The sequence below is a fragment of the Chrysemys picta genome, chromosome 18 (assembly GCF_011386835.1).
Source record: "Chrysemys picta bellii isolate R12L10 chromosome 18, ASM1138683v2, whole genome shotgun sequence".
NCBI classification, from domain to species: Eukaryota; Metazoa; Chordata; order Testudines; family Emydidae; genus Chrysemys; species Chrysemys picta.
Window position 1 is genome coordinate 17,222,770 of NC_088808.1, and position 13,054 is coordinate 17,235,823.

The window sequence follows — 13,054 nt, forward strand, 5'->3', positions numbered from 1 at the left end:
TGTAACAAAACACTTATTTTTAGTTTTACTTACGATGGCTTTAGAATCTGTGGCTTTGTGTACATCAATCTAAACGAAAAGTAGGAAAACAAAAAATGATTTCCATAGCTCTTTAAAAAAAAATCCTTCTAGAGTTTACAGACAGATAAAAGATTCCCACCGATCAGCTCCATTGAGAACTCAGTGACCCATACTCAGAACTCCAAAGGAAAGGGTTTTAGCTTTCCTGTACCTCTGGTGACTTGAGTTTAAATCCTGGGTCAGGTCACATATGAACATAAGTTTAGTGGTCTCTCTCTAGTCCCTAATATTGGTTCATATCACAAAACCTATATGCAGTGTGGCTTGATTGACAATCTGTGCTCCTGAGAGGCTCAGAGGGAGACATTAAAAGTCAGGAATGAGGTGCATTAGCAAAGTGGTGGGAGCATACAGGATAGGAGTAGAAAAGTTTTGCAGGTCGGGAATGCGGAACATTGATAGAGCTGTGTGTGTGGCTCAACTTGAATAGTAGAGCTTCCTGGAGGTCAGAATTGAGGTGCAGACTGATGTATACCAAGATCCATGAGATCACTGCTGAGATCTTTCAAAGATCAGTAACATCTGAGCTTGTCTAAATCTCAGTGTCATCATGCTGTATTGATGATTCATAATACACAAATGTAATTCTAAAACAGAGTATTGGAGTTCCACAAGCATAGATCATCATCCTTCAGGAATACCAGAGCTCTTCTGAAAGCAGCTGAAACACTTAACAGAAACTAATAAAAAGTTCTACCTTGGTAATTCAATTTGTAGTAAAACTTCCAGGATATGGTTGCTATAGAGAAAGAACAATGGAAGTTTGGCTTACAAAAAGGCTGGCTGGCAGGCAGGAGGAAATGAGGCTTTTAAAGATGACCCATAAACGAGCCATCCCTCACTAGAGAAAGAACGGCAGGCAGAGTTTTCAGAAAGCAATTAATTACACCTTTGGATGCCAGCCCAAATAGTGCCAGAGATTCAATGCAGGTGAGAAAAAATGGGGGAATAAGTCTGCACAGAACATCCATAACTAAATCCCAAACCGTGCAACTCTCACCTGCTTCTGTATTCCATTGCAAGCTCAGATCAGGTAGTCAAGGCTCACACTTCTTTGCCCAGTTCTTACTAACATGGCAGCCAGTTTGTGATTTTGTGTCAAGATCAGACAATAGGTGAGACTCAGCTGTTTATCTGTGGCTGCTGGTGTCATTAGGAGGTTGGCAGAGGATGTGAACATATGAAAGGACCTTTCAGAGCCAGTTTACGGAAATACGTAAAGATCCCAGGAAAAATGCTCAGCAAGCATAGATAGCTCCATTGAAGTCAGTGGAGTACACGGACTTATACCAGCTGAGGACCTGGTCCCTTAATGTATCTAATTCAGAAAAAGGTAAGCACTGGCCCAGTGCTCTCCTCCTCCACCTGCCTCTGAAGAGCCACTGCTAGTTTCAGTTCAGTTTTCATTTGACATTTGGTAGCAAACCCCAAGTCAAAACTAAACAGAAGAGGTTAGGAATCTCAGCAACATGGAACTGATTTCCAGAGCTCTAATTGTGAGGCCTCAGATGCTCACAAAATCCAGGCAAGTCCAACAGGGACTAGTTACCTCGTTATGTAGGCGACCTTGCTTTCGGTACCATTGGACGTATACCTGCAATAAATCCAAATGTCATGTAAAACATCTAAGTAACATAAAAACTTTACACTAAAAATCATCTAGTCCAATGTCTAGGCATCTTTAAAGACACAAACCACACAACAAACAACCCCAGCGGTTCATCCCCACAATAGAACAAAACCAAACCAAACCAGCCAACAAAGGAGAAAATGCAAAGGTTGCTAGAATGCTGTGGTAGGTGAAGCAAAGCAGTTTCATATTATTATCTGTCATGCACTGAGAGTGCACTCAGTGATCTCTTATGGTCTCTGCATCAAGGAACTTACAGATTAAATCACCATTGGAATGCCAAATTAAAAGATAATTGAAAAGAGTTATATGACTGTCATAACTATAAAGGGAAGGGTAACAGCCCTCCTGTGTACAATACTATAAAATCCCTCCTGGCCAGAGACTCCAAAATCCTTTTACCTGTAAAGCGTTAAGAAGCTCAGGTAACCTGGCTGACACCTGACCCAAAGGACCAATAAGGAGACAAGATACTTTCAGATCTTGGTGCGGGGAAAGGCTTTTGTTTGTGCTCTTTGTTTTGGGGGTTGTTCGCTCTTGGGACTAAGAGGGACCAGACATCAATCCATGCTCTCCAAATCTTCTGAACAAGTCTCTCATATTTCAGACTTGTAAGTAACAGCCAGGCAAGGTGTGTTAGGTTTATCTTTGTTTTCTCAACTTGTACATGTTCCTTCTGCTAGAGCGTTTACCTCTGTTTGCTGTAACTTTGAACCTAAGGCTAGATGGGGGTTCCTCTGGGCTCTTTGAATTTGATTACCCTGTAAAGTTATTTTCCATCCTGATTTTACAGAGATGATTTTTACCTTTCTTTCTTTAATTAAAAGCCTTCTTTTTAAGAACCTGATTGATTTTTTCTTGTTTTAAGATCCAAGGGGATTAGATCTGGACTCACCAGGAATTGGTGGGGGGAAAGGAAAGTGGGGGGAATGATTAATTTGTTTTAAGATCCAAGGGGTTTTGGATCGGTGTTCACCAGGGAATTGGTGGAGGAGTCTCTCAAGGCTACCCAGGGAAGGGAGTTAGCACTTGGGAGTGGTGGCAGCAAAACCAGATCTAAGCTGATAGTTAAGCTTAGAAGTTTTCATGCAGGTCCCCACATCTGTACCCTAAAGTTCAGAGTGGGGAAGGAACCTTGACAATGACAAAACAGATGTACCGCATTACTAACCAAGCTTGTGAAGACTTTACACTCAACAGTATTTCTGTCTGTATGAATGTTACATGATAACACTTCAACTTCTGTTTCAAATGCTCCTTTGTTTTTAAATTTAGCTAATTTTTATTAAAAAAAAAATGAAAAACATCCCAAAATGACCTGAAACTGAAAACAAAACATTTTGTTTGACCCAAAACTTTGGGCCGGGGTGGGGGTGGGGGGAGGAAGCAAGAAACTGAAAAAAATTCAGTTTCAGGTCAAAACCAACTCTTTTTTTTTTCTGTTCAGCACCCAATCTGAAAAATCAGTTAGACAAGTTTGGGAATTTACATTCATAACTCTACTAGACAGTGAAAACCATGGACTCTGGCTTTATGACTCATTATAACAATTTGTAACACATTGTACTGCCAGCTAACCCTCAATTGCTCACTTCATTTTAGGTGGTCCCCCACAGCATGTGTCATAACTATAAAGGGAAGGGTAACAGCTGTCCTGTGTACAGTACTATAAAATCCCTCTTGGCCAGAGACTCCAAAATCCTTTTCCCTGTAAAGGGTTAAGAAGCTCAGGTAACCTGGCTGACACCTGACCCAAAGGACCAATAAGGGGACAAGATACTTTCAGATCTTGGTGGGGGGAAGGCTTTTGTTTGTGCTCTTTGTTTTGGGGGTTGTTCGCTCTTGGGACTAAGAGGGACCAGACATCAATCCAGGTTCTCCACATCTTTCTAAACAAGTCTCTCCTATTTCAAACTTGTAAGTAAATAGCCAGGCAACGCGTGTTAGTTTTCCTTTGTTTTCTCAACTTGTAAATGTACCTTTTACTAGAGTGTTTATCTTTGTTTGCTGTACTTTGAACCTAAGACTTGAGGGGAGTCCTCTGAGCTCTTTAAGTTTGATTACCCTGTAAGGTTAATTTCCATACTGATTTTACAGAGATGATTTTTACCTTTTTCTTTAATTAAAAGCCTTCTTTTTAAGAACCTGATTGATTTTTCCTTGTTTTAAGATCCAAGGGGTTTGGATCTTGATTCACCAGGAGTTGGTGGGAGGAAGGAGGGGAATTGTTAATTTCTCCTTGTTTTAAGATCCAAGGGGTGTTGGAACTGTATTCACCAGGGAATTGGTGAAAGGTTTCTCAAGGCTTCCCAGGGAGGGAATCCATTGGGAATGGTGGCAGTGGGACCAGAGCTAAGCTGGTAGTTAAGCTTAGACGTTTTCATGCAGGCCCCTACATTTGTACCCTAAAGTTCAAAGTGGGGATACAGCCTTGACATGGTGGCAGAGCGGTGGGATCATTTTAAACCCAAAAGCCAGTAAGATTTTTTTTTTTCCTTCTAGCTGCTTGGAAAGCAGAGCTGAAGGTAGATGGATGCATATCTTATCTCTCCTTGCCTGAAGGCAGAGGTGTTAAGTTTTTTTAACAAGGTCCTTTGTTAAGAGAAGTGTTCAATTAATGAGCAAACAAACGACTGGTAAAAGGAATTTACAAGCTGAATTGTTTTTTTTTTTCTTTTTACATCCTCGGGAGTAGCTAGTTAGAAAGTCTCTGTTAACTCAGCAGCAGCCAGAGCTGAGTACATCCCAGTTTCAGTCAACTGCAGAAGGAGTGAACGCACTCCCAAACAAAGAACACAAACAAAAGCCTTCCCCCCCCAAGATTTGAAAGTATCTTGTCCCCTTATTGGTCCTTTAGATCAGATGCCAGCCAGGTTACCTGAGCTTCTTAACCCTTTACAGGGAAAAGGATTTTGGAGTCTCTGGCCAGGAGGGATTTTATAGTACTGTACACAGGACAGCTGTTACCCTTCCCTTTATAGTTATGACAGCATGTGATACACACATCCCCCTTATGCAGGGGTGGGCAAACTTTTTGGCCTGAGGGCCACATCCGGGTTGCGAAACGGTATGGAGGGCCAGGTAGGGAAGGCTGTGCCTCCCCAAACAGCCTGCCCCCCGCCCCCTATCCACCCTCTCCCACTTCCCGCCCCGACTGCCCCCCCAGAACCCCTGACCCATCCAACCCCCTCGCTCCTTGTCCCCTGACTGCCCCCTCCTGGGACCCCCCCATTCCCTAACCGCCCCCCGGGACCCCACCCCCATCTAACCCCTTCCCCCCCGTCCCCTGACTGCCCCCCTGGGACTCCAATCCCTTTCAGAATGTGGCTCTGCGAACATGGGCAGAGGATGCAGGAGGAGCAGGGGCAACCGGAAAGAAGCGGCGGTTTCCCCTTGAAAGTGCCGCTTCTCTCCGTCCGGCTGTGCGGCTGCCCGGTGCTCTTCCTGAGTCCTCCGGCCCGTGTTCGCGTCGCTCCCGCCACCTGCACTGCCCACCTGCTCCCCTGCCCCTGCAGTGCAGCCCCTCCCCCCCACGGGGGGTGCTGCTGTCACGGTGAGCTGAGGCTGCGGGGGAGGGGGGACAGCAGAGGAGGGGCCGGGCAGGATGGTCCCGCGGGCCGGATGTGGCCTGCAGGATGTAGTTTGCCCACCTCTGCCCTTATGCGTAACAATCTGTCCCAACTTGTATTTAGCCCAGATACTCTGGTTACTTTCCCTGCCTGAAGAAGAGCTCTGTGAAGCTTGAAAGTTTGTCCCTTCCACCAACAGAAATTGGTTCAATAAAAGATATTGCCTCACCTACCTTGTCTCTCTCATACCCTGGAACCAACCCAGAAAAATCACATTGTTGACTCATATTCAATTTGTGACCCGCTATAACCCCCAGATGCTTTTCAGCAGTAGTACCACCTACTCAGTTATTCCCCATTTTGTAGTTGTGTATTTGATTATTCCTTGCTAAGTGTGGTACTTTGTCCTTGTCTTCATTTTGTTGCTTTCAGACCACTTCTCCAATATGTCAAGGCTGTTTTGAATTCTAATCCTGTCCTCCAGAGTGCTAGTAACCCCTCCCAGCTTGGTGTCATCTGTTAATTTTATAAGCATATGTAACCCACACACCTCCAGCGGGCTGGATTGAACCTGGGAACCTCAGTGCCACTAGATGTTCTGTCCCATCTAGTGGCACTGAGACCACTTAGAGAAAGAGCGAGATTAATGAGTTTGCTCTACAGCCTGAGCTAATAGGCAGTTGGCTTTTAGGTCAGGCTGTAGAGGCTCATGCACTAAGGTCCCAGGTTCAATCCCGCCCGCTGACGACCTGGGTCTGTCAGCATTACACATACTCTCTACTTCATTATCCAAGTCATTAATAAAAATACTGACTAGTACTGGACCCAGGAGAGACGGCTGCGGGATCCCACTAGATACGCCCTCCCAGTTTGACAGAGAACCATTGAGATCTACGCTTTGAGTACAGTCTTTTAATCAGTTTTGCATCCGCCTTATAAGAGTTTAATCTAGAGCAGTGGTTTTCAAACTTTTTTTCCTGGGGACCCAGTTGAAGAAAATTGTTGATGCCCACGACCCAGTGGAGATGGGGATGAAGGGTTCGGTGTGTGGGAGGGGCTCAGGGTTGGGGCAGAGGGTTGGGGTGGGGCCAGGGATTAAGTGTTTGGGGTGCAGGAGAGGCTCCGGGTTGCAGGGGGCTCAGGGGTGCAGAAGGGGGATCCAGGTTTGGAGAGGGTTCAGGGCTGGGGCAGGGGATTGGGGTCGCGGGGTTGGGGTGCTAATTTACCTCCAGGGGCTCCCGGTCAGTTGCGCAGCTGGGGTGCACAGGCAGGCTTCCCGTCCGTCCTGGCACCGTGGACCGTGCTATGCCTGAAGCGGCCAGCAGCAGGTCCAGCTCCTAGGCGGAGGCGCGTACATGGTTCCACATGGCTCTCGCCCGCAGCCACCGCTTCCCCCTCCCCTGTCCCATTGGCTGGTTCCCAGCCAATGGGAGTGCAGAGCCGGTGCTTGGGGTGGGGGGCAGCGCGTGGAGCCACATGGCCCCCCTGCCTAGAAGCCGGACCCACTGCTGGTCGCTTCTGGGGCACAGAGCGGTGTCGGAACAGGTAGCTGGGCAGCACCGCCAACGGGACTTTTAATGTCCCGGTCGGCGGTGCTGACCAGAGCGACCCAGTGCCTGACATGCCATGACCCAGTACCAGGTCGCAGTCCGCACTTTGAAAAACGCTGCTCTAGACCACATTTCCCTACTTTGCTTATGAGACTAACACAAAGCCGGGGGAACCTGTTGTACCTGTAAGAACCTGGATTTGTACCACAGATGTGCATTTCTAAAGATTCGTACGTATTTGGCTAAAGTCTTTTGTAACAATAGCCACCTTAGGAGGGGAGCGACGGAGACTCTTGCTTCGCAAAACAATCCACTTACCAAACATAGACAGTGCTGAACAGCAGCATGGTGGAACCCATGACATAAACATGGCGCTTTCTAAAATAGCCTTTGATCCCTCTTGTTTTCCCTGGAATAAAGGAGATGTGCAAGAGATTGGTACAAGCAGTTCAAAGCAGTATCAATTGACTGCCAAGCCAGTTCCTTTTGCCATGCTGTGTGGTAAGGCTAAAAACCGGGTTACAACCCCTGGGGGTACCTGTCCCTTCTGCGGCGTGAGGGAGACCCTGGCGCATGTTTACTTGGAGTGCACCAGGCTGCAGCCCCTCTACCGGCTCCTCACGAATATGCTGTTACGTTTCTGGCTGCACTTTTCCCCTCACCTCCTTCTCTATGCACTCCCTATCCATGGCCCCACAAAGTCACGGGACCTCCTGGTCAACCTCCTCCTGGCCCTGGCGAAAACGGCCATCTAGAAAACCAGGGAGAGGAGGTTGGCCGATGGAGTTTCCTGTGACTGTGGGGCCTGTTTCCGATCCTCTGTCCGTTCACGTATCCGGGCAGAGTTCCTCTGGGCGGCGTCCACTGGCTCCCTTGACGCCTTTGAGGAGTTGTGGGCGCTGTCCGGGGCTCTCTGCTCGACGTCCCCATCAGGTTCCCTGGTTTTGACCCTTTGACCACACTCCTGTCCCTGTTTTTCATTAGTTGTCCCCCCAAATCAGTTGGTTTTCCGGTCCTGTAGATCCTCCCCTTAGGCTGGGGGGAGGATCCTTTAGCAGTGTACAACCCATGGGGGGAAAAACTTGGTTCACACATCACTAATTCCTGAAACCCACTATATAAACCTCACAATAGCCCCATGTAGTGGGTAGGTATTGTAATGGACAGGTTAGTGTGTGTGTTGCCACTGCCTTTTACTGAATGGAATCAGAACTCCTCCAGTTGTCATAGGCGCTATACTGCCAGTAGGGAGAATTCTCCTTCCTGTTCTTTTGGAGGATCTGGTGCAGTGAAGTTTTGGGTACACTGCTGCAGTGAAGTTTCAAGCACTCCTGCTGTGTAGTGAAGTGAAAACTGTGAAGCCCAACATGGCCGTGAACTTCTGTCAATATCATTATGACTATTTTGCAGATGGAGGAACTGAGGCCCAGAAAGAGCAGCATGCCGGAAGCCATTTGCAGTACATAACAACAGCTTCATTAAACCTACAGACTTATGAACAATACACCAATTTCTACTATGCTCACATGCTACTAGATGGTGAAATGTATATATACACTCGCTATAAGCCTGATCCTTCACTCATTGACATGAATGGCAAAACTGCCATTGAGTTCAGTGGTGCAGGATCTACCCCTACACACACAGCAATATATACACATTTCACAGATTCTGTTTTTATATACAACTCTTGTAATGGAAGATACTTGCCCAAGTTCATGCAGCAAATCTTTGACACAGCTGGGAACAAAAGCCAGACTCCCAGTTCAATGATTAGCTGTAAAACCTTCTTCCCCTCCTCTAGGGTCTTATGCATAAGGAAATACAGAACACACAGGCCACAGACCGTTAGAAGAGCGAGGAACTGGCCAGCCAAGTGGCTGATTATTCTGAGTGATCATGAAAGTGGCTGTTGTGTTGGGCAACTCTAACAAATATAACATAACAAAAATCCAACTCAGCCTATTACATAAAATTGCTTATAAAAATAGAGGGAATTAGTCTAGACAAAAAGGATATTTAAGATCATGACTGGTAGACAAAAGAGAAAGGAACTGGAAAACGAATGGACCAAATGATCTGTTGGAAATTAGGCCTAACAGGTGGACAAAATAATGAGGCAATAGGCTGTTCCACCTGCCACACCTTTTGGAGGGGAAGCAGACAAGTGGATTGGTAGGAGCAAGCTTTGCCATCATGACTGCCACCCCCATCTTATTCTGGGATCCACTGGGACACAAGTGGGCCTTCATCATCCTGATACCAAGAAATGTCCTGACCAGATTGAGCCAGAAAGAGGGACCCAGATGACACCCCCCCACACACACTTCGTTGGCTTCAGCTAAGGCCTGAACAGCACCTGGAATGTGAGCCTTGGATTTCTGCTGTCACCCCTCCGTTGTGTCATTTTCCTTCCCCACCTTATAGCTTCCTTTTCTTCTCTCTCTCTCTGCCTTCTGATTAATAAATTTCTAGCTTAGCCAGCAAAAACTAGATCTCTTGTCACTCTGATCAGAGTGGCAGCTAAAAGCAATGTCTTAAACAGCCCAATGCTAATACAAATTTGATATGTCTCAGATTGGCTGATAAAACCATGGGCTGTGCCCATGTTTCTGTAGCAGTGAGGCTGCAAGTGAAAGCACCAGAGATAGAAGATGTATTTTCTATTTTTGCTGTTCTTTTCTTTCCGTGTTTGTCTTTAAAGAAACATTGGACTTTAACAACAGCAGCTCTAGCCCATCCTAACTGACTGTGTATGTCTCTTTTCCCCAAAAAGGACAGTTATTACCATCTAAAAGACTCAAACAGGAGGGTTTCCTTATAAAAAGCGCTGTCTACAGCTGAGGGGATATAAGCAATATTGTTAAAATGAAAGCCGTACTTAATACTTTACTTTAAATGTTTCAGTCACTTTTCCTTCTTATCTTAATAAAAGGTTATAAAATGTTGCAGTGTGGTTGTTGCCACAGGACTAAGCAGGCTGAGGTCTCTGTACTCAACTCTTTAGGGTTGTACGGTAATAACATTAATGTAATTTGGTGGGTCACCCAAGAGTCTAGGATAAACATACATCACCATAGCTGGTTAGCTTAGTAAACAAACAGTTTTCAAAATTGTTTTTAAAAAACAAATATTTGCATTAAAATCTTTGAACATATTAAGCTTGTTTGTGCTAATGATGGAAAGCAAATTGTTAACTCTCATGTTTTGAAAAAATAAGAGTACTTAATTGTTTTAAGATTTTATTTTAATCTTTTAACAAATGTTTTGTTTTGTTTCTTTTTCTTTTTTTTTGGAGGTTTGTAGTTTTTGTAACTGATAGTAACTTTGATAGTTTTATGTAAAGGCATTTTAAAGAAAAAAACAAAAGTTGTAAAAATGAGGTGTTTTAAATAGTTGAAGGTTAAGCTGCTGAAGCAAACTTTTGCTAAAATGTCATCATGGGTTATTCCTTGTTAACAGAATGCCAGCTTGATTCACGGCTGCGACTGTGAATTGAGAGTCAATCCACCTGAAATAAGGGCTGTTGCCGGCACCAAACTTCATGTTGTAATTTTTGTGATTGTTTAGTTGTAGATGTTAATGTGTCTTGTTGTGTTTTGCATGTGCAACAGCACAGTGCTAGTGTTGTGGGGTCACCTCTCCGTGATAAGCTATAAGGTCACAATGGCCACATCCTCCCAAAAGCTGGTGGTAAAACAGGTCGGGCAAAGTCTGTCCCTGGGCAAAAATGCCTGTGTACTTTTCCCGCACTTTGGGGGGTTGGTAAATGGTTCATGAATGCAAAAATAGTCGTCCCCCCCAAAATTGTGTTGTTGCTTCTTTTTAAAAGACCGCAACATACTTCGGTAAAAATGCCATAAGGAGTAAATAATTTTCCAAGCAAGTTAGTTTAACCCCTCGTGTATAGAATGTTCATGATTTGTGTAAATGTGCAGGTGGCAAAAAGAGGAAAAGATGGTTCCCCCTTGTCACTTTAAAAAAAACCAACAACATTCTGGACATACAGCCAAAGGAGTAATAAGAGCTGGTATGTTTCTAAACATTTTGAGAGCAGATTACAGCAGTTCTGTCTGTTTTATAAACCTTGTCTGAGGTGAAGCAGAATTGGTTCATAAAAGAGGGATATTGTAATAAATGGGGCCTGCTCCAGTTGTGAACTCAGCAGTTGGAAAGTGAGTGAAAATTCATAAAATGTCACAATCATCAATAGCAATAAATGTGGATAGAAAACTGGTTTCAGAGTAGCAGCCGTGTTAGTCTGTATCCGCAAAAAGAACAGGAGTACTTGTGGCATCTTAGAGACTAACAAATTTATTAGAGCATAAGCTTTCGTGGGCTACAGCCCACTTATGCATCCGAAGAAAACTGGGAGACAGACTGAATTAGTCCAAACCGAAAGGTCCAGTACCAGCTAAGGGCTGTGTTAAGATCATGACTGGTAAACAAGGAAGAAGGAACCAGGAACTAATGAACCAGGAACTAACCAGGAACTAATGAACCAAACAAAACACCAAGGACAGCTGGAGTGAAAGGAACAAGCTTCACCATCATGGCTGTCACCCCCACTACTTCCTGGGGGCCCTGGTTCCACCATGACACTGCTGAGCCTTTATCCTCCTGATTCTGCAAGATGGCCTGACCAAACTGGGCCAGAAAGAGGGAACAATAGGACACCCCCACCTCCGCCAGCTTCAGATCAATCCTGAACACCACCTGGAATGAGAGACGTGGGTTCCTGCTGCTTTTTACATCTGATAGAAAGCCAGTGCAGTATTTTATATAACATTCTTATAGACAATCTTCCATATTCCCAAAATAGATCAAAAGTATGGGCCCCATCCTCCACCAACTGAACTTCCATTGTCTTTAGTGGGTCAGGATTGAATCCTATATTAATATATATATAAATGCGTGCAGGTAAAATGCAGAGGAACAAATTCTCTCCGCCATTACACTGGTGTGACTTTACTGAGGTTAACATGTAGGGCTGCATTCTACTCTCAGTCAGTTATTGCTTTGCTGTAAAGGGGAAAAAATTCACCTATAAGGAGAAAAAAAAAATAATCCTTGATCTACGATATATGGATAAACTACATCTCAAAAGTATTTATTGATCCCATTCCTCTGTGGACAAATAAAGAAAGTGGTTGAGAGCAAGGGGAATATGAAGAAAGATGAGAAAGAGGGGGGGGGAAAGAGAAGAGAATATAAAAAAAAAATATGAACGTGTGGCTAAGACTTCCCTCTTCTCCAAACACAGATGTAAATTTGATTCAATTTCTTCAAGACAATGGCACAAATATTGTTCTTGTATAAAATCCAGTAAGGGCCTAATTCTGAGCTCAACTACCCCAGCGTAAATCAGATCTACGTCAGCCAGTGGAATTAATCCAGATTTACCTAAGTTAATAGCATATTACTTTGTCTCAAGTATTTAATATCTGCTACTTTTAAGTTCCTTCTCCACATTTAAAACACCCGGTCTCCCCGCAAACCCCAGACCTGCTGTATTTTTTCAAAATCTAAACAAGATTCGACACGACACAGCTCACAGAACATCTTAAAGGAAAATGTACAGGTACCTTGGTCCTTGTCCATTGCGCACCCGATTACTCCCGGAGGAAGGAGTGTGAGGAAGAAGGAATTGCGGAGCTTATTGCTGACAGCCGTGGACTGGAACAGCCTTAAGAAGCTGGGAGCTGCAAGCTCTCTAGAGAGGCAGCGGTAGCCCAAAGCTCTTGTTTCATATCCCTATTGTTACTGATTTATCGCATGGTAATTAGATGGGCAGTTTGCAAGCAGAGGCCAACCTATGAAAGTCCACATGCTCTGACTCAGGCCAGTCCTGCAATCCCTGCTCACGGAAACTCTCACCAGGTTCACGCAATCTCACTAAGGAGGAAGCTGCTCGGGTACAGTAAACTTCGCCACACCTATGGCCTAGAGCCACCCTGGCTGTGAAAGGCAAAGCGTGTCAGGACCGGCTGGGAGCGAGGGCGTACTGCTAGGTGACCTTACTGCCGCTCCCAGCATTCATCACCTCAGGAGCTAACGGGCTGGGGACCTGGGTAAACGCCCTGGTTTGCAGAGCAGGCTCCTTTTGGCCCTTACGTGCCAGCAGCTGCGGTGGCAGTTTGCCCTCCTTGTGCTCCCTCAAGCCCTCGGTAGGAATCTGGCACAGATGCAGCTGGAGTGAGACACTTATGATTCCTTTCTGCCAA

At 45.1% G+C, this 13,054-nt stretch overlaps 2 protein-coding genes and 1 long non-coding RNA gene across 5 annotated transcripts in view; 1 reads left to right on the forward strand and 2 right to left on the reverse strand.

The window, feature by feature from the left end:
* The window catches only part of LOC101945105 (histo-blood group ABO system transferase 1-like), a 47,707-nt gene extending 35,216 nt beyond the window's left edge, over window positions 1-12,491 (reverse strand). Inside the window, exon 1 of the mRNA XM_065572362.1 lies at window positions 12,416-12,491. Coding sequence (XP_065428434.1) covers window positions 12,416-12,431 — 16 coding nt within the window. The 5' untranslated portion in view covers window positions 12,432-12,491. The remainder of the gene's footprint in view (window positions 1-12,415) is intronic.
* LOC101944820 (histo-blood group ABO system transferase 1-like) overlaps window positions 1-13,054 on the reverse strand; it is a 53,017-nt gene that overhangs the window by 4,687 nt on the left and 35,276 nt on the right. Inside the window, exons 1-4 of one of the 3 annotated variants that reach the window (XM_042854309.2) lie at window positions 12,416-12,548; window positions 7,149-7,239; window positions 1,631-1,675; window positions 34-69 (exon numbers count right to left, since the gene is read on the reverse strand). In XM_042854309.2, coding sequence (XP_042710243.2) covers window positions 34-69; window positions 1,631-1,675; window positions 7,149-7,239; window positions 12,416-12,431 — 188 coding nt within the window. In that variant the 5' untranslated portion in view covers window positions 12,432-12,548. Of the gene's footprint in view, window positions 1-33; window positions 70-1,630; window positions 1,676-7,148; window positions 7,240-11,378; window positions 11,514-12,415; window positions 12,549-13,054 lie in introns of those variants that run through there. The other 2 variants (XM_065572369.1, XM_065572370.1) reach the window with 2 other exon arrangements.
* Window positions 5,658-10,209, forward strand: LOC135976491 (uncharacterized). The gene is made up of 2 exons (XR_010593635.1): window positions 5,658-7,031; window positions 8,950-10,209. It is a non-coding gene; the product is annotated as an uncharacterized LOC135976491 (long non-coding RNA).